This window comes from Hypanus sabinus, chromosome 7 (assembly GCF_030144855.1).
Source record: "Hypanus sabinus isolate sHypSab1 chromosome 7, sHypSab1.hap1, whole genome shotgun sequence".
In the NCBI taxonomy this organism is placed as follows: domain Eukaryota; kingdom Metazoa; phylum Chordata; class Chondrichthyes; order Myliobatiformes; family Dasyatidae; genus Hypanus; species Hypanus sabinus.
In genome coordinates this window covers 161,081,900-161,105,182 of record NC_082712.1, presented here as the reverse complement: position 1 = coordinate 161,105,182, position 23,283 = coordinate 161,081,900, and the positions used below count along the sequence as shown (strand labels likewise).

The 23,283-nt window shown below is 36.8% G+C and overlaps 1 protein-coding gene across 7 annotated transcripts in view; it reads left to right on the top strand.

Annotated features, from left to right (window-relative positions):
* LOC132397356 (growth arrest-specific protein 2) overlaps positions 1–23,283 on the top strand; it is a 167,963-nt gene that overhangs the window by 40,755 nt on the left and 103,925 nt on the right. For 6 of the 7 annotated variants that reach the window (XM_059976024.1, XM_059976020.1, XM_059976022.1 and 3 more), the window contains one exon: positions 14,349–14,470. In XM_059976024.1, the coding sequence (XP_059832007.1) occupies positions 14,375–14,470 (96 nt within the window). In that variant the 5' untranslated portion in view covers positions 14,349–14,374. Of the gene's footprint in view, positions 1–11,437; positions 11,537–14,348; positions 14,471–23,283 lie in introns of those variants that run through there. The other variant, XM_059976025.1, reaches the window with a different exon arrangement.

Here is a 23,283-nt window from a genome sequence, read left to right as displayed (position 1 = left end):
CTGAACAAGCTGAGTTTTCTAGCATTTTGTGTGTGTTACTCAATGTACTCATTATTTGAAAACAAAATCTATAAGACATAACTTTTCTATTATTCTGAAGGTGGATTTTAACTTCTGGTCAAATTTGGGACTTGTAAAATGATATGCATGGTAATTGACCAAATGCCTAAACTTCCAAAATTACAATGCTTTTTAAGATTTGAAAATTCCAAGTGATGTGTTCAGTAAAGCATTCTTTTTTTAAATTTTGAACTAAGTACCAAAATTTATCATCTGCATATTTTTTTCAAAATCACTGTTGACTGGTGTTGAGAATGCACTTTATACATTGTTACAGCCTATATAAATTGAAAAGAAACTTTAAACTTTCCATTATTTTGAATTAAATTATTTTGAATCAAAGGGATTGATTCCATTTTGCTTCCATTTAGCAAAAGAGTAAGTTGTTTCACCTGCTATTAAATGTATTTGTAATTCATTTTAGTTTTTGTGTAATCAAGATTACAGATTCACATTAATCAGTACAATTTGTTGACATTTCTTTTTGTGATACTATTCTTCTCATAGAGGGTGGTGTATTTCAGGAATTCTCTACATCATGGTCTACTCATTTCTTAGCACATCTCACTCTTAAAAGGACTCTTAAAGGACTAAACTGCTTGTTCATTTTTATAAATGTTGCAAATAACACACCTAAGCAAAACATTAATTATTTACATATATAAAATTGTACCATCATTTAATTATTTACATTTACAATTATTTACAAATTTCAACTTATTGTACCTTATATTTGAAATTGAACAATTTCTGCTCTAATTCTTTTAAGGCTCTTTAATCATTTTCGGAGTCCCATTTGAAGTTACAATGTCAGACCCTTTCTGGATCATCTCCAAGGCTTTCCACTCTGCAATCACTGGATATGGACCCAATTTGGACAAGTGGGAGTATAGTAGATGGGCAAAAAATTTGGCATGAATGTGGTGAGCCAAAGGGTCTGTGGCTGTACACTTCTATGACTTTATGACTGATTTCAGCCTGTCTTATTGCATTGACAGATGTTAATAAGTCCACGTTATGGTATCCTGCAATGAATTATGCAAGCTTTTGAACTGCTTCCACATCTCTTTAAGAGACGGCTATACTGCCTCCAATTCAACCTACACTTAAATATGTACAGTCAGCAATTCAGAAAACAGTCTCAGTGTTTTCGACACTGAGCCAGCATAGGCAGATCTCTTTACCAGTATAGTCTGTGTTGGATAGTCATTATTACTTTGCTACAGCACCTTGTGATGAGCCTTTTCTTCACACCTTGTTCGTGTATTCTTGTAGTTGCATAGCTGCAAAATGGCTGTCCTATACTGTTCTAACCATTTGTAAAATATATTTTTGTTTGCCATCAAGGTTTGTGAACAGTCTGATTGTTCTGAAATTACTAAATCACTATTAAAGTGTCTGATCCCTTATAAAAGTCTAACTTCATTCAGCCCTGGAACCAAATGTCTGTTTCTTTAAAACATCTCACCCTAGTTTAATTTTCTTCCTAGTTTGTTACTTTGTCTGTTTTTTAACCTAACGGCACCTCTGCAATTGATGTAAATTGATGTGTCTGAATCTTAGAATCACACAGCAGATCTGTGTTGAGCATCAACTACCCATTTACATTCATCCAATATTAATCCCACCTTTTATTTTCCCCACATTCTTATTAACACCCCACTTATCTATATCTTAGGGGCAATTTATAGTGACCAATTAACAAACCAACTCGCACTTGATGGAAAATGGACACCTTCAATGAGAGGAAGTGCAAATTCCAACAAACAGGATTTTTCACGGCCATGTGAGGCAGGGACCCTCCAAGCTATTCCTCTAATTCACTCTAGCATGGTACTATCATATTCTTTCACAGGATATCAAGAACCTGTAAATATTAGAGTCCAGAGCAAAAAAGAATGGCTAGAGGAACTTAGTGCATCAGGTGGCATCTGTAGAAGGAAATGGACAGTTAGCTTTTCTGCTCGAAACTTTTTATCCCATGCACCATCAATCTTTGGGCTATGCTACTCTGAGACTTGTGCTACTATTTTTTGTGACGTTATGTACTATCGTGTGCTGTGTGTGACTGTATGTTCTGCGATTTCATTTAGATGTACGTATGTGCATGGTTGAATGATAATTAAACTTGAACTTTGAACTTTCATTTGGATTCTATTTTTCTTGCCATCATAATGCACTTCTTTCATTTATTGACTCACGTTGAAATAGATGTATGCATGTTTCTTATTGTCAGATACACAAACTGTCCATACTGTAAATCCATGACTCTTAACAAATGCCCTCATTAATTCCTCTAAAGGTATATTCTTTAATATTATCTATCCGCACAGAAAGTCCACTACTGGAGACATCACATTGTCATTCTGAGCCAAGCTGCTTCACTACTGCCCTTGGCCTTATGTCTCATGACTTGCATTCAAGTTTCTTGCTTTAGCTTACAATAACTGTTGTCTTGTCCCCTCCCAGGAATGCGTCACATTTAACTGCCTAGTTCTCTTTACTGTCCGTGCTTTATATTTCTTGTCAGATGCCTTGAGTAACCAACAACTCTACTGTGGCTGCCTGGATCACTGCTCCACATAGAAAAACATGGTCTCTAACTTCTTGACACCAGATCATTTTTGGGTAACTCCCTCATACAATAAGACTGGATGAAAGTGTAGTGTCTGTAGTAACTTGGTCTTGCTTCTTAAATAAGTAAGTAAGAGGTAAAGTTATCAAAAGAGTATTATTTATTGTAGCCAGTAATGTCAAATTAACAGTGGTGCCTGGCATTAGTTATATCAATCATATTACAGTCAGTTTTTATTGGTACATTCATATAATAGGGATAAAGAACTTCATCAAAGCTTGCACTTTAACTGAAGAGCTGAAAATTTTCTTTCAATACATAGTCAATGAAATTTGGAAACATGAATTTTGGCACCGGAACTGCTGATTTGCTTCCAATTTTGTTTGGAAATTGAGTGCACATTTCTGTTCTATGGAAAAATGAACACTGTGGCAACAATTACATCCTGTGTTCAAACTAAAATATGCAGAATAGGTAGCTGATTATTAATCCTCATGCAACAAGGATTTGGCACCAACTCTTTCAAACTGGGCTGTTGCTTTCCAGTTAAAAGCATATGTTAATCACATTGATAAACATGAGGAAAACCACCACTTTACCTATAGTATTTATAGGGGCTTAGTGGTTTGTAATTAAGTTAGAGTTGGTGGGAGAAAGCTGTTTTTTTTTATTTGTGTGAGACTAATATATTCTGTTATCTCCAGACTAAGTGCTTTAAATGGCACGAGTTTAAAGTGGTTTCCATTCTTCTAAGCTTTTTAGCATGATATAGGAAGAGGAGAGGGTCTGCATCAGAGGACCATAGAAGGAAGGAAAATTGTGAGAGAGCTTTGATAGTTGGAGTACAAGAAGGGAGAATGCTCATGGAATGGAAGATGTAAGTTAACATGGCAGAGCAACAGTACTCTGGGAGAAACTGCTTGACACGGGTACTGGCTGCAGAGATGCAGCTTCTGAACTGTGCATGGATCACTGTACAGTGGATTCTAAGGAGATGGTAAGAATGAGGGAGAGGCAGGTACCAAGCGGTTAAGTTACTCAACTAGTGACTTTGAGTTTGCACTAACAATCCAGAGAAACCCGTTTAAATTACAACAGAGCTATGAATTTTGAATTGCTTAAAAATAATACAGAATTTAAGAACCAAAAGACATATCACTTCAGAATAAAAACAAATCTATGGGAACCAAAAGAGATCCTTAAATATTTCCGATTCAGAAAATCTTAATAGTCAGTGCCAGATACCAGATGATTTCAGAGGATACCTTGCCAACCTGCCAACCATCTATGCCCACTATCTTCTAGCTGTCAATTCCAACTTGTAGCCTGATTATTATGAGAAGAATGCAAAAGAGCAGAATGCTGTTATAATGACAGAGCCAGAGCTACTTACAAAGTAATCAAGTGTACAAGTGGTATTCTGTTGTGCAGCAAGAACAGAAAGTGGTAGTACCTGCATGTTAGAACTTTGAGATGGAGAACACAGTAATTGCTTAAAATCTACTACCCTACTACCCTTTATTATCCTACAACCATTAGGCTCTTGAACAGGTGTGGATAACTTCATTCACCTCCATTCTGAACTGATTCCACAATTTACAGACTCACTTTCAAGGACTTGTGTCCTCAGTCATTTTTTTATTTGCCTTCTTTTGCACATTGGTTATTTGTCAGTCTTTACAAATAGTTTTTCAATAAATTCTGTTGTTATTTAAATTTTCCTGTAAATGCTTGCAAGAAAACAATCTCGAGTTGGTATGTGACATATACAACCTGTTTGTACGTACTTGGGTAACGAACCTGATTTTGATCTAAAATGAAAACTAATGCAAATTAGGTAGCGTCTGTGGAGAGAGAGGAACATTGTTTCATTTGTTAGTATAGATGTACAGTCAGATGACCGTGAACTTGACATTGAGAAAGAACTGAAACAGGTTGAATATCTATATTCAAACTAGCCAGATCTGACACAAACAGCAAAGGTTTATTATCTAAAACTGTTCAATATTGGGTCCCAAAGGTTGCAGTGTGTTTAGACTTACCTTGTTTCTTTTCCTTTATTTACACTTCTCCACACAAATGAGCTATGGTTAGTTAGTATTCCCTTTTTTTTAAGATGGCAAAGAAAGCAATTGTGTCACCTCAACCCTCCACCCTATCATATTTTCTTCACTCCAGCATTTCCTGTTTGTATAAATTAAGGCACATTTATTTTTTCCCTTTTCCTGTTCCTAAGAAGGGTCACAGATATTGCCTGACCAGCTTAGATTTTTCTGTTTTTCTGATGGAGATTGTGATTGGATTAGTGCATGTAACAGTGTGAGAATTTTACTATATTAGTGTGGTGGTGGAGACTGATGGTGTCCTTATTGACCTTATAATGGCCCTGATCATTTTGCTATTCCATCCAGGTTGTTGGGGCTTCAATCCTAGCATGGACTCTAAGTGTGCCCCACTCCCATTGCTGCTTGACAGGGCTTCCTTTACCAGTCAGTAGAGAATCTTTCTTCTCTCTCTCTACCTTATCTATTAGGGCATTAAGAGCCAGCTCTTTGGAGTGCCTCTTTCAACTTGCTGTGCTATAGTTTGCTCCAGTCTTTCTGATCTTACGGAATGTACAGTCAATCAAAAGTAGCCAGTGCCTCGCCTTTCCAATAGACAAATGTGGCTTCAAAATAAGACCAGGTAGTCAGTGCTGCTTTTAGTATTGCCCAGATGTTGAATTGTGTTATCTTTGCACTTGATTAAATGGGTATGAGTTAATCACACATCATAACTTCACTATTTGCTTAGCCCCCTTGTGCAGCCAATAAAAAGATTGATTTTACATCATCTTTTAATGCCTGGTCTTACTAATTTCAGATGGCTTTCATACTAGTTCCAATCTTAAGTACAGTGTGAGTCCTATTATTGAAATAATTCTTCATCTATTACTAATTTGTTCAAATCCTCGGCAGCCTAATGTTGATGATTAGGCGTATGTCAGTTTACTTGGTGGTTTAGTGAATGTTCCCTCTAAGTCGACATTATATAACATGCTATATCATTCTGAATCTTGAGGGCATGTTTATGTAAGTCAGTTATTTTGTTGAGTTTGACTCAACAAGATGAAGGATATTTGAAGTAAGATGTAATGTACTGGATTTTTATAATATTCATAGGCCAAAAGATAGCACAATAAGTCCATGCAGACATTTGTGTCCTGCTCAAATTCTTTCCAATATAACCCTATATTCTCTTAGATATCTAAGAAACATGGAAGTATTTATTGGTCCTTTACAAAGACCCTGATATTCCTCCCATTTAGCATAGCATAATTAAAATAAGATTAATATTGTATATTTGTACATTTTCAATACATTTGTATTTGGATACTGTTTCTATAACCAGAACTCTTTTTGAATTCAAGTGCAACCTTTACAAAATGAAAATGCTTAAATCTTTCAGGATTTCAGGAATTAAACCATCTTGGAGGCTGGAAATGAAGTAAGTGAATATAACTGAGAGCTGAAGAAGGAGCTCATAACCAGCCAACAGCTATATTAAGACATAAATATCTTTTTTTCAGCCAATTATTTTACAATTTTATGAAAGTATGACATAAATTATGTAATGTTAAGATAAGTAGAGCATGTGAGCAAAATTCTATGACATAAATTCTATTGACACATGAATACATTTTCAGTTTGATTTTTAATTTGATTATATTTGATGAAGAAAAGCCTTTTTTTAAACCTTTTGCAGGAATGGATTGCAGGCAGCTGAAAGTTGACACTTTATAAATTTTTCATTGGCTACAGATGGGAAAGGCAGGAAGCCAGCTCAAGGCTGGTTAGTTAAACACAGATAAGCAAGTGAAACTTTAATGCTTGTAAAATAACTAATTTTACTAATTTAAAGGTAGAGGTATCCTGAAATTATGTATGAAAGTATGGAAAAACAAAGAGTTACAAAGTATTTGATGACGTCAACATAATACAAGTGGCATTTTAATAGGCCCAAATGTTAAAATTTATTACTTCTATTTCTCGGCAGTGTTTGCATTGGCATTTGACTTGAAAGAGAATCCAAAAATGTGCAATGAGGAATGCACTTATTCAGTATGAGAAATTTTATTTTTGCTCTGTAGTCTCATGGTAAATATTTTATGCAACTAAAGGAAATCAATTAAATTTTAATTTTCAGCAAGTTGGAATTCATAAAATTGCATTTTCCTTTTTAATGAACCTTTATCCTGTTTAATAATATTTGAAAACAATTATTATTTTTATTGAAATTTTACAAATCTAATCAGCTTAAACCATTCTAGATATATCAGGTATAATTTTGCTTTTCCTCAATGGAAAAATGAAATTTTGCTGAAGGTGTTCACAATTGTTTTAATAGCATGGGGCCAATAAAGGTTTACCACTGATAAGTTTAGTCTCCTTCTGCCGGCATGTACGTAATTCATAAAGACTATTTTTAAAAAGAGTTGGAGTATTGTCCTCTTAATTTTATACTTCAATGAAGCTGGAGTTGAAACAGTTTTGAATTGTTAAAAGCAGGATCCTTGCAGCTTTGACTTTATATATTAGCAAATTGCACAACTAAAATAGCTTTGGTAATATAAAAACATTTATTTACAATGTGCAAATAACAGGTGAATACCATGATTGTTGTTACTTTGTATAAATACATTGGATATAAATTGGATATGTGTGATGTAAATATGATCAATTTATGTTTGTAGCGTCACAAGTAATTGGGAAAGACCATGCTTTTTATTATTAGGTGAACTGAATCCAAAAAATATGTTGTATTTCATTCATGGATAAAACCACCATTTAGTGTACTATTTACCGTACTTCTCATTTTATTAAAGTAAGGATGTTAATACATTGGAAGTGGTTCAGGGAATATTTTCTAGAGTGATAGCTGAAGCAGGTTGCCTTATGAAGAAAGGTTGGGGAGGCTAGGACTGATTCCACTAAAGCTTTGAAGAATGATATGGGACCGGATCAACTCATGAGATACTGTGGTATGAGACAAAGTTATTTCTCTGGAAAATTCTCTTCTTCAAAGAATGGAAGCAAATTTGTTAAACATTTTCAAGGCATGTTCCTTGAAAAGCAAGGGGATGAATGTTACAGTGGATAGGTGGGAATGCAGAGGGTATTTGGGTAAACCATAATTTATTGAAGCAAAGAGCTGACTATTGACTACAGGAGGAGGAAACTGGAGGTCCATGAGCCAGTCCAAATCAGGGTTTTAGACATGGACAAGATCAGCAACTTTAAATTCCTTGGCATTATCACTTCAGAAGATCTGTTCTGGGTCTTGCATGTAAGCGCCATTACAAAGAAGACATGACAGCTACTCCACATTTAGAACTTTGACAACTTTCTATAGATTAGTGGTGGAGAGTGTACTGACTGGTTGCATTAAGACCTAGTATAGGAACGCCAATGTCTTTGAATGAAAAAAACCTACAAAAACTAGCGGATACAGCCTAGTCCATTACAGGTAGAGCCCTCCATTGAGCATATTTACAAGGAATGCTGTTGCAGGAAAGCGTCATCCATCATCAAGGACCCCCACTATCTGTGTTATCTTCTCTTCTTGCTGCTGCTGTCATGAAGGGCCTCAAGTCTCATACCACCAGATTTAGGAACCGTTATTACCTTTCCAACCATCAGGCTCTTGAACTTGGGGAGGGTAACTTCACTTACCCCAACACTGAATTAAATCCGCAATCTATGGACTCACTTTTAAGGACACTGCAACTGTCCTCAATATTTGTTTATTATTTTCTCCTTTTTTAATATTTGCATAATTTATTATATTTTAAACATTAGTTGTTTGTCTTTATTGTGTGCAGATTTTCATTGATTCTATAAAGTTTCTTTGTATTTACTGTGAATGCGCACAAGAATATTAATCTCAGTGTAGTATATAATGACTTGTATGTACATTGGTAATAAATTTATTTTGAATTTTGAAAGACGGCTGTTGAGGGTATTGAGGTAGTTTTGAGGTGATTTTGAAAAACGGCTGTTGAGGTAGAGATTGTGCATATTTAAAGCAGAGGTTGATAGGCTCTTGATTAGTAAGGGTATCAAAAGTTTCAAGTAGAAGGCAAATGAATGGAGTTGAGAGGGAAAGTAAATCAGCCACAATCAAATAGAGGAGCAGACTTGATGAGGTGAATAGCCTAATTCTGCTTACATGTCTTATGGAATAAGTCGTATGTTTGTAAAAGAGCAATTGTACTCATTCATGGTTTAGAGAAGGAAGACCTATTCCAATAATTTCTAATACTTTTCATTTAACTTTAATATTAATTTCTAAAAAGAAACTTGTGAGATGATAGAACAAAGGGAGATTTGTGAGGGGAAAATATTCATCTTTGGAGTTACTTCATTTTTATAATCTTCTGAATTAGCCCAATTTCAGGAGGGCTGGAATCATTTAATCCTCAAGGAATATAGCTGAACATTTCAGAAAACAATGATGCTTGAATTGGTTTAAACCTAAGTAAGGAAAGCATTCCAGGTATGTTTTCTTTAACTATTATTAAAATATTCTTGTATGCATGTAGGAGTGGAGAAATCACAGATGCCTGGTAGATCATGAAGTGTTTTTTTGCCATGTCTAAGGTCTTGATCTTCAAAAATAAACTTTTTCTGGAGAGCTAAATGTTTAGATAAGCAAGCTAGGCATTAATAGAATGGATTATTCATTCATCCAGTGAATAATCAATGAAATGGATCATATCTGGATTATTATTTGTATCATCTTTGGTTTATTTGATGGCATTTTTGGTGATAAATTGAACATTGAGTTTAGGGACATATCAAAATTTTGAGAACAATAATGTGAACAGGCATCCTAGAGCCATATTGAAGATATTGTTTCATTACTGGATGAAGCATTAAACCTAGGCCTGTCTATTTTCTCAACTGAAATTAAAAGCATTTGGAAAAAGTTGGGGGATTATTCCAGGTCACCTGTATAGTGCTTAACCTCGCTTTCTCTGGGAGCATGCTCTGTCTACATTGGCTTCCTCATTCATGTACAACACTAATAGGAGTCAAAAATATTTGGTTGGCTATAAAGTTCTATAAGAGACTTTGAAGGTGTTAGAAATATGTTGTTCTTGTTCATGAATATTGTAGTCATACCAGTGAAGCAAATGGAGAACATACCACCCCTGATAAGTGCCCAAAGGTAGAAGATTAGAGGAAGTGGGGAGGTGGAGTTATTGTCATACTATAGCTACTCTTATGAATTATGTGCTTGAGTTAGCTGAATTTATAGTCAGTGGTGATCATAAGGATGTTGCTATTAGTATGATAATGATAAAGCCTTTGAAGGTCAATGCTAGATTATGTATCATGAATGTTCTTTGCATTTTAATTGGATATGCGGGATTGGACTGTTTTATAAGATAATGACAGAATAAAATTCAATGTTTTATGCACACCCCCTGTTCTGAACTTAAGATGGAGAGAAATTCATTGTCATCTGAATGATCAGGACTGCCAAATAGCCTTCAACAATTAGAAGTATTCTCTTTTTTGCTAAAGATGATTCCAAACACTGCAGATTTATTTCTTGATCCCCACTGATTTTACTTTTACTCGGATTTTGTGATGCCAAATTTTGTCAACAATATGTCACAAGGGGACACTCTCATCATTTTCATCTTTGGAGCCTTGTGACCTAATCAGTGAGGAGGGCTGGAATTATTTAATCCTCAAGGAATACAGCTGAGCATTGGTACTCAGATTATGGTAGCTTCTACACACAGTAGCTACTTCATTGGTGACCTCTTGTACCTAATAAAGATGTCCCTGAGCATGTTCATGCTCTTCTGCTGATGTATCCCACCTGCTTCAAGATTTGAAATGCTGTTCATTCAGATATGCTCCTCTGCACGCCACAAGTCTAATACATGGTTATTTGTGTTACCTTTACCTTCCTGTCATCCTGAACCAGTTTGTCAATTCTTCTCTGACCTCTTTCATTAACAAGGCATTTAGACCCACAGAACTGCTGCTCTCTGGGTGTTTTTTTTTTCACACCATTCTCTGTAAACTCTAGAGATAGCTGTGTATGAAAATCCCAGGAGATCAGCAGTTTCTGAGAAACTCAAACCACCCTGTCTGGCACCAAAAATCATTCAATGGATAAAGGTTACATTTCCTTCCGATTCTGATGTTTGATCTGAACAGCAACTGAACCTCTTGACTATGTCTGCATGCTTTTATGAATTGAGTTGCTGCTACATGATTGGCTGATTAGTTATTTGCATTAATGAGCTGGTGTACAAGTGCACCTAATAAAGTGGCCCCTGGGTGTATATGATAGTGCTGATGCCAACCTTCATCTCTCTGTGCATGATCCAAAGTTGGGTAAGATAGTACTTAGCCAGGTTGCTTCTGTCCTGCTTTATATATACTGAATATATTTTGGACAGTTGATAAAAATATGTGAATGTATATGAACTGGACTAACTTGGCTAAAGATGCTGCTAGGTCTGATGCTGATATATCTTCGTCATAACAACCAGACAGGTCACCTGCTTTGATGGTGATGAAGAAAGTATATAAAGAACCACTCACAAAATGCTGGAGGAACTCAGCAAATCAGTCAGCATCTATAGAAATGAATGTTTTGGGCTGAGACCCTTCACCAGGACTGATAGCAGTCCAGGTGAAGGATCTCAAACTGAAATATTGACAGTCCATTTTCCTCCACAGGTGATGCCTAACCCACTGAGTTCCTCCAGCAGCTTATATTTCACTGAGAGGCCCAGTGGCTGGCTTCTGTTCCTTAGCCATCTCAACTTAATTGGTTCTTCCAGTTTCGGTGCATCATGAAGAGCTCTGATGCCATAATGAGGAAACATCATAGATGGTAATTATCAGGAAACTTTGCGTATGTTCTTTTAAAGTCTGGTGATCTTATGTCATTCAGCATTTATACTGAGGACTCCTAAGATCAGTCTCTATGTATGACACTGTGACCTTACCTCTGCAGTTCGTTTTCTGTAAGGATTTATCGAACTGGTGATATTTATTGGTAAGTGTAATGAAAATGACTAGATCAATTTTTAGCCCAATATTCTGAACTTTGGAACCATGTATAATGAGCAAGATTATTTGTGACGCTTGGGTTAGGTATGTTTTTGTTGTGGGTTTTACTTAACACTCAGCCCAGAAAAATTATATTTCTGGTATTTTTATCTTATTAACAAAAAGTTTATTTACTAACTTATTTAGTGAGCCAGCACAGTAACAGGCCCTTCTAGAATAATGTCTCCGCACTCCCCAATTGCAAATTAACTTACTAACCTATATGTCTTTGGAATGTGAGAAGAAACCAGAGCACCTGGAGGAAAATTCATGTAATCTTGGGGAAAAACACACAAAGTTCTTACAGACAGTGGCAGGAATTGAACCCTGATTGCTGGTGCTGTAGTGTACAGTAACAACATCCTCTGGCTGAATAAACTCTTCTCGGGCTTCCAGCCAGGTACAGGTATTGATTGTATATAAAAAAATGTTTTGATGACAAACTCTGCCATCTTCATTAGGAATGATGCCTGGGTATGACTGGTCTAGTGGTATTTATACCCCTGTAGTCCGTCCCTCCTGATAGGTTAGTCCTCATCCAATCAGGTTTCTGCTCTCCCACCCTGGACTCACTTTCAAGGACTCTTCATCTCATGTGCTCTATTTATTTATTTATTATTTGTTTTTATTTCTTTATTTTTGTATTTTCCCAGTTTGTTGTCATTTGCACACTGGTTGTCCACCTATTGGTGTGGTCTTACATTGATTCTATTATAGCTATTGGATTTATTGAGTATCCCTGCAAGAAAATAAATCTCAGTGTTGTATTTGGTGATATATATGTACTTTGATAATAAATTTGCTTTGAACTTTGTTACACTAACCACTGTGCTACCATGCTGACTCAAAATACTGTCTCAATATAACCTAGTGCTTAGTTATAAATTAACATTACTAAAAGTATCAATGTTTGAAATACAAGTATTCTGTTATGCTTTTGGCAGGAAGTATCCCAATGTTTGAATTGTTTACAAACCTATTGCTGGATGATAACACAAGATGTCAATTGCTTTCTAGTGTTGTAAAATCTCATTGCTTCATTTTTGTTTGAAAGCCTAGCAATCAATTATATTTCACCCACTCTCAAAGTAATTAAAAATTATAATATTCACTTGCAGTTATATGGCACTATGACTTTAGGGGGCATAGTGTATAAACCTGACTATGAAATAGGTGCCAAATGCAATGAAGTATTGTCAGAAATAGAGGTGAGATGTAGGACCAAAAGAGGAGAATAAGTAAGTATTCACAGGTCCTTTGAAAGCTGGAAAGGAGGAGGTATGGCAGAGAGATATTGAAAAGAACTCCAGAGTTGTAGATACAGCAGGGTGATTGTGAAGTCAGGACTCAGTTCTTGAGGGCAATTGCTTGGATGGAAGTAGATCCATATCAGCTATTTCAGAAAAGATGATAATAGAATGGAAACTAGTGACAATCAACTCAGGCAAAGTTAGAATGAGTATATAATTGCAATCAATATACCAAGCATTGGCAAGGTCAAGGTTGTAAAACCAGTCCACAAACTGAGATCATAAATAGTAAGAGAACTATTAACTTGGGAATGAAATATTCTGAGATACAATGAAATGAATAATATGATAATTTGCAAAAAATATATTATTAAGCAAAAATATAACAGACATAAATATTCTTCAGAAATCATCAGGAAGAAACATTGGATTAAAAGAATTCTTTCTCATCCCGAGGTTGATAATATTGCATGGTGTGGACTTACATTTTCTGCTTTCCATAAGTGGATATTGATCTTTAATTGCTTAATTTGGAATAACACATTTCATTTATTATTTTTTATTTAGAGATACAGCATAGTAATAGGCCCTTCCAGTCCAACAAGCCCATACTGCCCAATTACACCCATGTGAACAATTAGCATATGTCTTTGCACAGTAGGAGGAAACTGGAGCATCCGGAGGAAATCCACTAGGTCATGGGGACAACATAGACTTCTTAAAAACAGCAGCAGGAATTGAACCTGAGCCACTGGTGCTGTAATAATTTTATTTTAACTGCCATGTGGAATATTAAAACCATTATTACTCTATCTAAACATAGAAATCTCAAGCAAACAATTGAAAATATTAAAAATATAATTTAACAATTATGATTGTAAAGATGAACTATATCTCACTCAATCCAATCTTTTTACCTCACTACAAACTAAATCTGTGGTTGCACAATCATTTAGGGGCTACATAGCTCGCAAGAAGCCTAATAATTGCTGTTCTGAGGGCATTCCACATGGAATGGGGTGGATGAAGCAATTGAGCTTTTAAAGCCTTTTTAAAAAGACAGTTGAAATTGTTTAAATAATTTCAAAACTTAAAAATTGTTTTAGTTGAAATAACAAATTTATTTGAAAATAAGTACTGATAATAAATTATAGCATGTCCAGATAGTAGAAATTGAGAACGCTCAGTTGACTTGTTCGCAGTTCCCAATAGTTTTGCTGGACAGCAGTCAACATAGTTTTATCTTATATAAATATTAGAATATGTACCATCATTAGCTTAAAGATTAGCATATAACAGAATGTACTAGCCATCTTATTTTATCTTGACTTTATCTTCTCACAGGAAAAGAAATTACTGCAGAAAGCTTTATGGAAAAGTTGGATAATGGAGCACTTCTCTGCCAGCTTGCACAAACATTGCAAGAAAAATTCAGAGAAAACAACAGTGAAAACAGATTAGCCAAGGTATGTATGAAAGCCATTACAATGACCCTTTAAACTTCTAAACATGCCAGGTAGTGTGATTTTGGTTTGTCATTTGCATTTAAAATGGGAACTTGTTTCTAGATAATTGATTTGTTTGTTCTGGACTTAGTTGGGTATCTGTCACAAGGCACTTAAAAATAAACAATTCAAAGCTGCACTAAAACTGACATGTGTAGCCATTGATGTTACCTTTATGCAGTATATTAACCAGCCGATAATGATCAACAATTAAAATAACACTATTCTAATATTATTATAATCATGAAGGTGTCATCATCTCTTCCAAATTAATCACTATCTTTTGAAGAAGTCCAGAATAATTCAGCTTTTGTATAAGATCAAGGATCAACTTTATTTGCCAAATGTATTTACATGTTTTAGGAATTTGCTGCACCTTAATTTCACAGTACAGCAGAACATGTTAGAAAGATTTGGAAACTTGGCAGCTTGTGGTGAGAATAAGGTTAACATTTCAAGTCAAAGGTCCCAGCATACTTGCAATAATGTCAGTGTTTTTGTGCATTGTACTCCACTTTTTACAATACTGAGTACTACTGACATGAGGATTGATTTGCTGGAAATTATATCAAGGATGTATACGGTTAGTTTCTGTACAATGATTGACACAATAGTCATTGTACAGTGTGAATTGGTGACTTCCCCTTCTGAATTCAAGAAAGGACAGATAGCACTAAATTATAAATAATAGCCTGAAGCCATATGGTACATTAGTTTCCAGAAGTTATTTCAAGCATCAATGCTGCCAGGAATAAACTTTGCACAGAAAACTATACTACTGATCTATATAATCTGTTTCCTCTAAATTAGGAACAAGTATCATGTTAAATAAAATAAAATCACTTTATTTTTCATATCAAAATTATACTTTTGATGTATCATTATAACTAAAGCTTAATGACTTAAGAGTCATGCAGAATCTTAGATATGCCATGTCAGACACAAACTGGTAGTTAAGGTAAAAAGAATTATGAAAGTCATACGTGTATCTCAGACAATTCAACCAAACAGATGTGAAACTATCTGTACTTTTACAAAGAAGATTTTGGCACTCAGCAATTTCCTTTATATATTTTTATAGTTCTTTATTAGATTTATGCAATAATTCTGTTGGCTCCACTGAATATACGAATAATGTACAGTGTAAACCAATGGAATGGTTAATGATTGTGTAACATTAAACAAACAAGGTTTTTAGGGGTAGCGATTATTTTAAACCACCCCTTTTCTGGGATATAGTGCAGAGAAAATACCTGTTGTCATCATTAATCTTTGTTCGGCCAGACATCATTCAAGTGATGCCAAATGTAAAACGCCAAAAAAAATTTTCGCCAATGCAAATTACTACCTCTGCATTAGACTTCACAGCATTTCTCACTCGTAATATTTCTAGTGAGGTAGTGCTGACAATCATTGCGCTTGACATTTGTGTTTCCAATTTCTGGCCAGTTGCCTGTGGGCATGCATTATACTTATTATGAAAGAAAATACTTTAAAAAAATTAGTTTTTCTATAACATCTAAATAATCAGATTTGCATTTGTATGTAGATTAATTTTCAATTTTTTCTACATTTTCTGCTTTTGAATTTCTATCAAATGTGCCCCTTCAAGCAAGAATTCAAGCAGGTGATCTTGTTCAAGACCTCAGCAAATGTTCCCCTTGGGTTAGTTCCTATGAAGAAGCATGCCAGAGGAATTGACTTTTTCTCTAACTTTATTTTTTTCCTTCCTTTTGGGAAACTCCTGTCTCTATTTAGCGTCTCTCTGTGGTGGCATGGTGGAAATTAGTAACATGCTGAATGAGAAATAACAGGTTTAAATCTGTGTTTTGGCATTCTGTGCCTTATGTGTTAATATTCTATATCAGTTTTTCTGTTTAGAGTTTAGTCAATCTTGCTTTTAAAACTGCTTTTCCGATGCAGGCAACAATTTGCATGTGGTGAAGGAATTACTTTCTCAATCTGCCTTCACCATCTGGTGAAGTAATTTTCTTAACTGGCCTAGTGAAATTTAATTCTGATCTCTAAACAATTGAAAACATAACAGTCAATTTGCCTTTTCCCAACAGAGGTGCATATTTGTACAAAATTAGTAATATAATTTGTACGTCAGTTTGCTTGGTGTGATAATTATTACACATTTAAATGGTAAAACTGACACCAATCAGTATGGACAATTGCATTGATTTTTTTGACACCAGGAAAGATTTGCTTTTCAGCTAAGCAGTGGTCAACATTCATGGATACACCACTTTCTGTTGACAGCATAAGTTGGCAATCAAGAAGACATAGTTCTTGCCTGTTTTCCCACAAAAGAGTGGAAGGAGAATGAAGAGATTAGTAATAAATGAGAATGAAAAGAGGCTAGGTTTGAAATCTCAAATGCCCAGTGATATTTAGTTTACCTTATTCTACCAGCTCTGATCACAAGTCAGTTTGAGTCCCAGTGCCACAGACCAACTAATAACTGTTGCAGTTCTCAGATATTGGATGGGTTTACCCATGTTACAGTGGAAATAGTCCACTGCCTTTGGATGCTACAATGTGATCTGTTGGAATTCTTGGAAGAAATAACAAACAGGACGGACAAAGGGGAATCGGTGGATGTTGTGTACTTGGATTTTCGGAAGGCCTTTGACAAGGTGCCACACATGAGGCTGCTTAACAAGTTAAGAATCTATAGTGCTACAGGAAAGGTACTAGCATGCATAGAGCATTAGTTGATTGGTAGGAGCAAAGAGTGGGAATAAAGGGAGTCTTTTCTGGTTGGCTGCTGGTGACTAGTGGTATTCCACAGGGGTCTGTGTTGGGACCACTTTTTACATTATATGTCAGTAATTTGGATGACGGAATTGATGGCTCTGTGGTCAGGTTTGTGGCTGATAAGAAGATGGGTGGAAGGGCAGATAGCTTTGTGGAAACAGAGAGGCTGCTGAAAGATAGATTGGGAGAATCGGCAAAGAAGCGGCATATGGAATACAGTGTTGAGAAGTGCCTGGTCATGCACTTCGGTAGAAGAAGTAAAAGCATAGAGTATTTTCTAAGTGGAGAGAAAATCTTAAAAATCTGAAGTGTAAAGGGACTTGAGAATCCTCAAGCAGGATTTCCTAAAAGTTAATTTGTAGGTTGATTCAGTGGTGAGGAGGGTAAATTTGATGTTAGTATTCATCTCGAGAGAACTAAAATATAAAAGCAACGATGTAATGTTGATCCTTCTATCAAGCACCTTTAAGGCCTCACTTGGAGTACTGTGAGCATATTTAGACCCTTTATCTAAGAAAGGATGTGCTGATATTGATGAAATGGCAGAGCAGACTTGATGGGCCAAATGGCCTAATACTGTTTCTATATCATATAGACTTCTGGTCTTATTTAAACAAAGGCATTTGAGCTATTCACTTAAATAGATGTGCACTAGCGTCTATTGAATTGACTTTATTTCTTCACTTATATGAGTAGTAAAAATCTTTATGTTACATCTCTGTCTAAAAGTGCAATGTGTAATTTATAGTACTTTGTAATAAATAGTATGTACTACAGGACAGTCAATATAGTATAGAAAAGCATTTGTATCAGCATGAATTAATCAGACTGAACGCCTGGTGGAAGAAACTGTCCCGGAGCCTGTTGATCCTGGCTTTCGTGCTGTGGTACAGTTTCCGGATGGTAGCAGCTGGAACAGTTTGTGGTTGGGATGACTCGGGTCCCCAATGACCCTCCGGGGCCTTTTTACGCACCTGTCTTTGTAAACGTCCTGAATAGTGGGAAGTTCACATCTACAGATGCGCTGGGCTGTCTACAGCACTCTCTGCAGAGTCCTGCTATTGAGGGAAGTACAGTTCCCGTACTAGGCAGTGATGCAGCCAGTCAGGACGCTCTCAATTGTGCCCTTGTAGAAAGTTCTTAGGATTTAGGGACTTGTGCCAAACTTCTTCAACTTTCTGAGGTGAAAGAGGCGCTGTTGTGCCTTTTTCACCTCACAGCCGGTACGTATAGACCATGTCAGGTCCTTGGTGATGTATATGCCAAGGATCTTAAAAGCTGTTCACCCTCTCAACCCTAGATCCATTGATGTCAATACTGGTGATCCTGTCTCCATTCCTTCTGTAGTCCATAACCAGCTCCTTTGTTTTTGCGACATTGAGGGAGAGATTGTTTTCTTGACACCACTATGTCAGTGTGATGACTTCTTCTCTGTAGGCTGCCTTTTTATTATTTGAGATAAGGGTCAATCAAAGTAGTATCATCTGCAAATTTAATTAGCAGATTGGAGCTGTGGGTGGCAACACAGTCATGGGTATACAGGGAGTAAAGGGGGGGGGGGGGCTTAGGACACAGCCCTGAGTGGCTCCTGTATTGAGGGTCAGAGGGGCACCAGCCTTGAATCAGCTCATTTCCAGAGCCACAAAAATCCAGCACACTGAAGGCACACTGGTCTTCCAGGACATATCCTTGGGATATCAAAAATAGATTTGTGATAATGGCAAAAAGTAAATTAAAATATAATGAAGCCTTCTCTTACCACCTGCCAGCGATCTGACAGGAAGTCTGGGATCCAGCTGCACGAGGTGAAGGCCGAGGTCTCTGAGCTTCTTGTTAAGCTTGGAGGGAATTAATGGTGTTGAATGTTGAACAGTAGTCCAAGAACAGCATTCTCACATAAGCATCTTCCTTCTCTAGATGTGTAAGGATGATGTGTAGAGCTGTGGCTATTGCGTCATCTTTCGATCGGTTGTGTCGTTTGGCAAATCGTAGGGGATCTAATGTGGGCGGCAGCATGCTGCAGATGTTGTCCTTGACCAGCCTCTCAAAGCATTTGCTTGTTATTGAGGTCAATGCGACAGGATGCCAGTCATTCAGACATGTTACCTTGATCTCTTTAGGTACAGGAACGATGATGGATGTTTTGAAGCAGGGGGCACTCTGGGAGAGGGAGATTAAAAATGTCTGTAAATGCACCTGCCAGTTGTGCCGCACACATCCTGAGTACTTGCCCTGGGATGCCGTTTGGTCCCGCCACCCTGCGACTGTTCACTTGTTGGAAACAGCTACGTACTTCAGCCTCAGAGATTGATCAACCTGTACTAACCTAGCTCACCCAAGTCTATGTGTACAGAAGATTTTTAAGTTTGCATTTGCAGGTAGCAGGTACATACGATCTTCTCTTACTGGAGAGGAAAGTGTATTAATATATTTCAAAATGTATCAAGGATGGATAACTGCATGTATGTTCTGACTACAAGTGTAAGAGTATTGGTGCCTGTAGAAGCAGTAGTGCTTGTGATGGCAGATGTGGTCTGTTGTATTTTTAAAGTATCTTGATATCAGGATTTATGTGCTAAATATAACTCAGCAGATTCATCATCATCTGAGGAAGGAGATACTGGGTAGTGTTTCAATATAGGTTCACTAGGTACATTGTCATTGTAAAGTCAGAGAAATATATACAACATGCATTCTGAAAACCTTTGCCAACATCCATGAAAACAGAGGAGTGCCCCAAAGAATGAAATACAGTTAAATGATAGAACCCCAAAGCCCCCTCCCAGCTCCCCCTCATGTACAAGCAGCAGCAAGGCAAAGACACCCCCACCAGCAAAAAAAGACATCGATGCCCTCCACTGAGAACTCAAATGTGCCATAACATATCAATAAAGACAGACTTGCAGTACCCCAAAGACTACTCGTTCACCCAGTAATTTGACATACCATAGGCTTTCTCTCTCCTTAATAATGGAAAAGGAGGTGTCCCAATTTCACAGTGAGAGGGGAGACATAACTAACAACTCACTTATTTATGCAAAAAGTCTGTTGTGTTGCTTTTCCCAAGCTCTGTGCCCAGAGAGCTGAGGTCTCTGGACAAACAGCCAGAAGCCAAACAACTGTACCCAATGTTCTGTGTTTTCCTGTGATGCCTCAGTCTGCGTCACCGGCTTTGAATCAACTCATTTCCAGAGCCACGAAAATCCGGCACACTGAAGGTGCGCTAGTCTGCCAGGCCCCGTCCTTGAGATATCAAAAATAGATTTGTGATAATGGCAGATAGTAAATTTAAATATAATAAATAATCTGATATAGTTTCTCTTGTGTAATCTCTTACCTTATTTTCACTATTTTTGAACATTAGTATTGGCCTTAAAAGCAGTAATTCAAAGAGATCATTCTATGAATGTTTTATCATGGTAAATTTGTTACTTACTAAAAACTGCACTGGTGAACAAGGTTCTGGAGAAGCGGTTTGATAATTTTCTGTGTCCTCTCTTCCTGTCTTACATTGTTAGTGGGGGGCACATTTGCTATCTTCCAATCTGCAGGAACCATTCCAAAGTGTTTAAAAGTTTGAAAGATGATAACTTTGAACTGTACATACTTAGAAGTTCAGTAGGGAGTTTTCTGACATGTCGAGCTTCCTAAATCTTCTAAGGAAAAAAAGATGCTAGTGTGTCTTCCTTGCAATTGCCTTTGTGCTGGGCCCAGGACAGGTAACAAATATGTTAACGCTCTGCAATTTCAAGCAGATGACCCAATCCACCACTGGTCCCCCAATGTAGACTGGTGCAAACTTTCAGATGCAGATTAACTAACTGAGAAGGAGTATGCATGTTGGCATGTCTTTCTGACATAATTATTGCAATGGTTTCCACCTTGCACAGTGATGTACGGCAGTGGTTGGATTCAGTGATCACCTTTCTTTAGGAGGCAGGAAACCTGTCAGCTTTAGTTAGCTTCTGCAGATATGCAACACTAATGAAAGCACTTGCACTTATAGTTCAGAGAAACAAATGCAACTTATTTCTCTTATAGCACTTAGATAGGTGTACTTGTACAGAATTCTCTGGGGCCAACATTCAGTACTATTTTAGTGGATTACTGTATTTTTTTAATGGGCAAAACAATTTCTAGCCCTCAATACACACACACGGTGCTTATATATGTACTTTAGAGAATATTACAAGTTCTAACGTTTTATTATTTTTGGAAATGTAGAACATTTTTGTGATTCCTGTATTCAAAAATCTTCACTTTTTTAATTAAGGCTTGCATAGAAAAATAACAAGTTAAATTTGTTGTATGGCAAGAATAATTCAAAAATAATTTGAAAATCCAGCATTTTGAATAAGAAATATTAGTTGTTGAAAGAAAACTATTGAAATCTTATCAAAGTATGTGATGGATAAGGCCAAGGTAGTGAATGTTGTGATGTATGAGGGTAGGGTAATGGATGTTGTCCATATGGACATTAGTAATGCCTTTGACAAGGTCTGCATGGCATTCTAGTCTGGAAGGTTACATTGCATGGGATCCAGAAAGAGATAACTAATTGGATTTATAATTGGCTGGAAGACAAGAAGTAGAAAATTGGTACAGTTTTGGTTGCCCTTTTATCAGGAAATACTGTATATCACAAAATTAGAAAGAGCGCAGAGAAGATTTACAAGGATGCTGTCAGTACTTGAGGGCCTGAGTAATACAAAGAAGCTGGGTAGGCTAAAACTTTATTCCTTGGAATGTAGGAAACTGAGAGGTGATTTTCTGGTGAAGGCATATGACTTTAGGGTGAAAGCATATCGTCCTTTCCCCAGGATATGGGAATTAAAAACTAAAAGACATACCTATAATTTAAGATGAGAGGGGAATAATTTAAAAGGGACCTGCAGGCAACTTCATACTGAGGGTCTTGTGGAGTTACGCAATTAGATGGCAGAGGAAGAGTCTAAGACAGGTACAATAATAACATTGATAAGACATTTGGATAAGTGCATGGGTAAGAGAGGTTTAGAAGAAGGGTTCCCAACCTGGGGTCCATGAACCCCTTGTTTAATGGCATTGGTCTATGGCATAATAAAAAAGGTTGTGAACCCATGATTTAGAGGGATATGGGCATCTGGGACTGGATAATCATAAACAAAAGAGACCCTGCAGAGTATTTTGTGTTTACACCAACCATGTTAGTTGTTGATTGATTTCCAACTGCAATCTGCAATCCCAAAAGGTATTGGTGCTCTCTAGCATTTGTCAAAATCACTAAAGTCTATAGAGAGTGGTAGCCAGGTGCCAAAGTAATTTGCCTTGACCTTGAGGCTTTTGGATAAATCAGTTTCTCCCAGATGTATTAGTAGCCATTCCATATGCCAGACAGTATGATGAGGTGCATGAGCAGAGACCACACCAAGTTGCAGGTGGATGAGGAGAAAAGAAGTGTCTGAATTTATCATTATCGAAAAGGGATATTTATGGAGTAATTCCCATGCCTGAACATGAGCAACTTCAATATTATAGTTGCCCTTGCAACTGGATCCCTAACTTCTTGACCAACCAACCACGATCAGTAGGATAGACAGCAGCACCTCTTCCATGATTATCCTCAATGCTGGTGTCCCACACGGCTGTGTCTAAGACACCTACTTCATTCCCTATACAGTCATAACTGATTAGCCAGATTTTGTTGTACCCAATCTACAAATGTACAGATAACACTACCATTGTGGGCCAAATCTCAAAAAATGATGAGCCAGAGTATAAGGAGATAGAAGTTGCGCGTGTTATGAAAGCAACTATTCCCTCAATATCAGCAAAACAAAAGAGCTGGTCATTGACCACAAGAAAGGGAGTAGTGCACATGTGTCTGTTTACATCAGCAGCACCAAAATCAGGAAGGTTGAGAGCTTCGAGATCCTAGAAGTGAACATCACTAACAGTCTATACTGATACAATCAGGTAGATGCCATGGCCAAGAAAATGCATCAACGCCTCTACTTCCTTAGGAGGCTGAA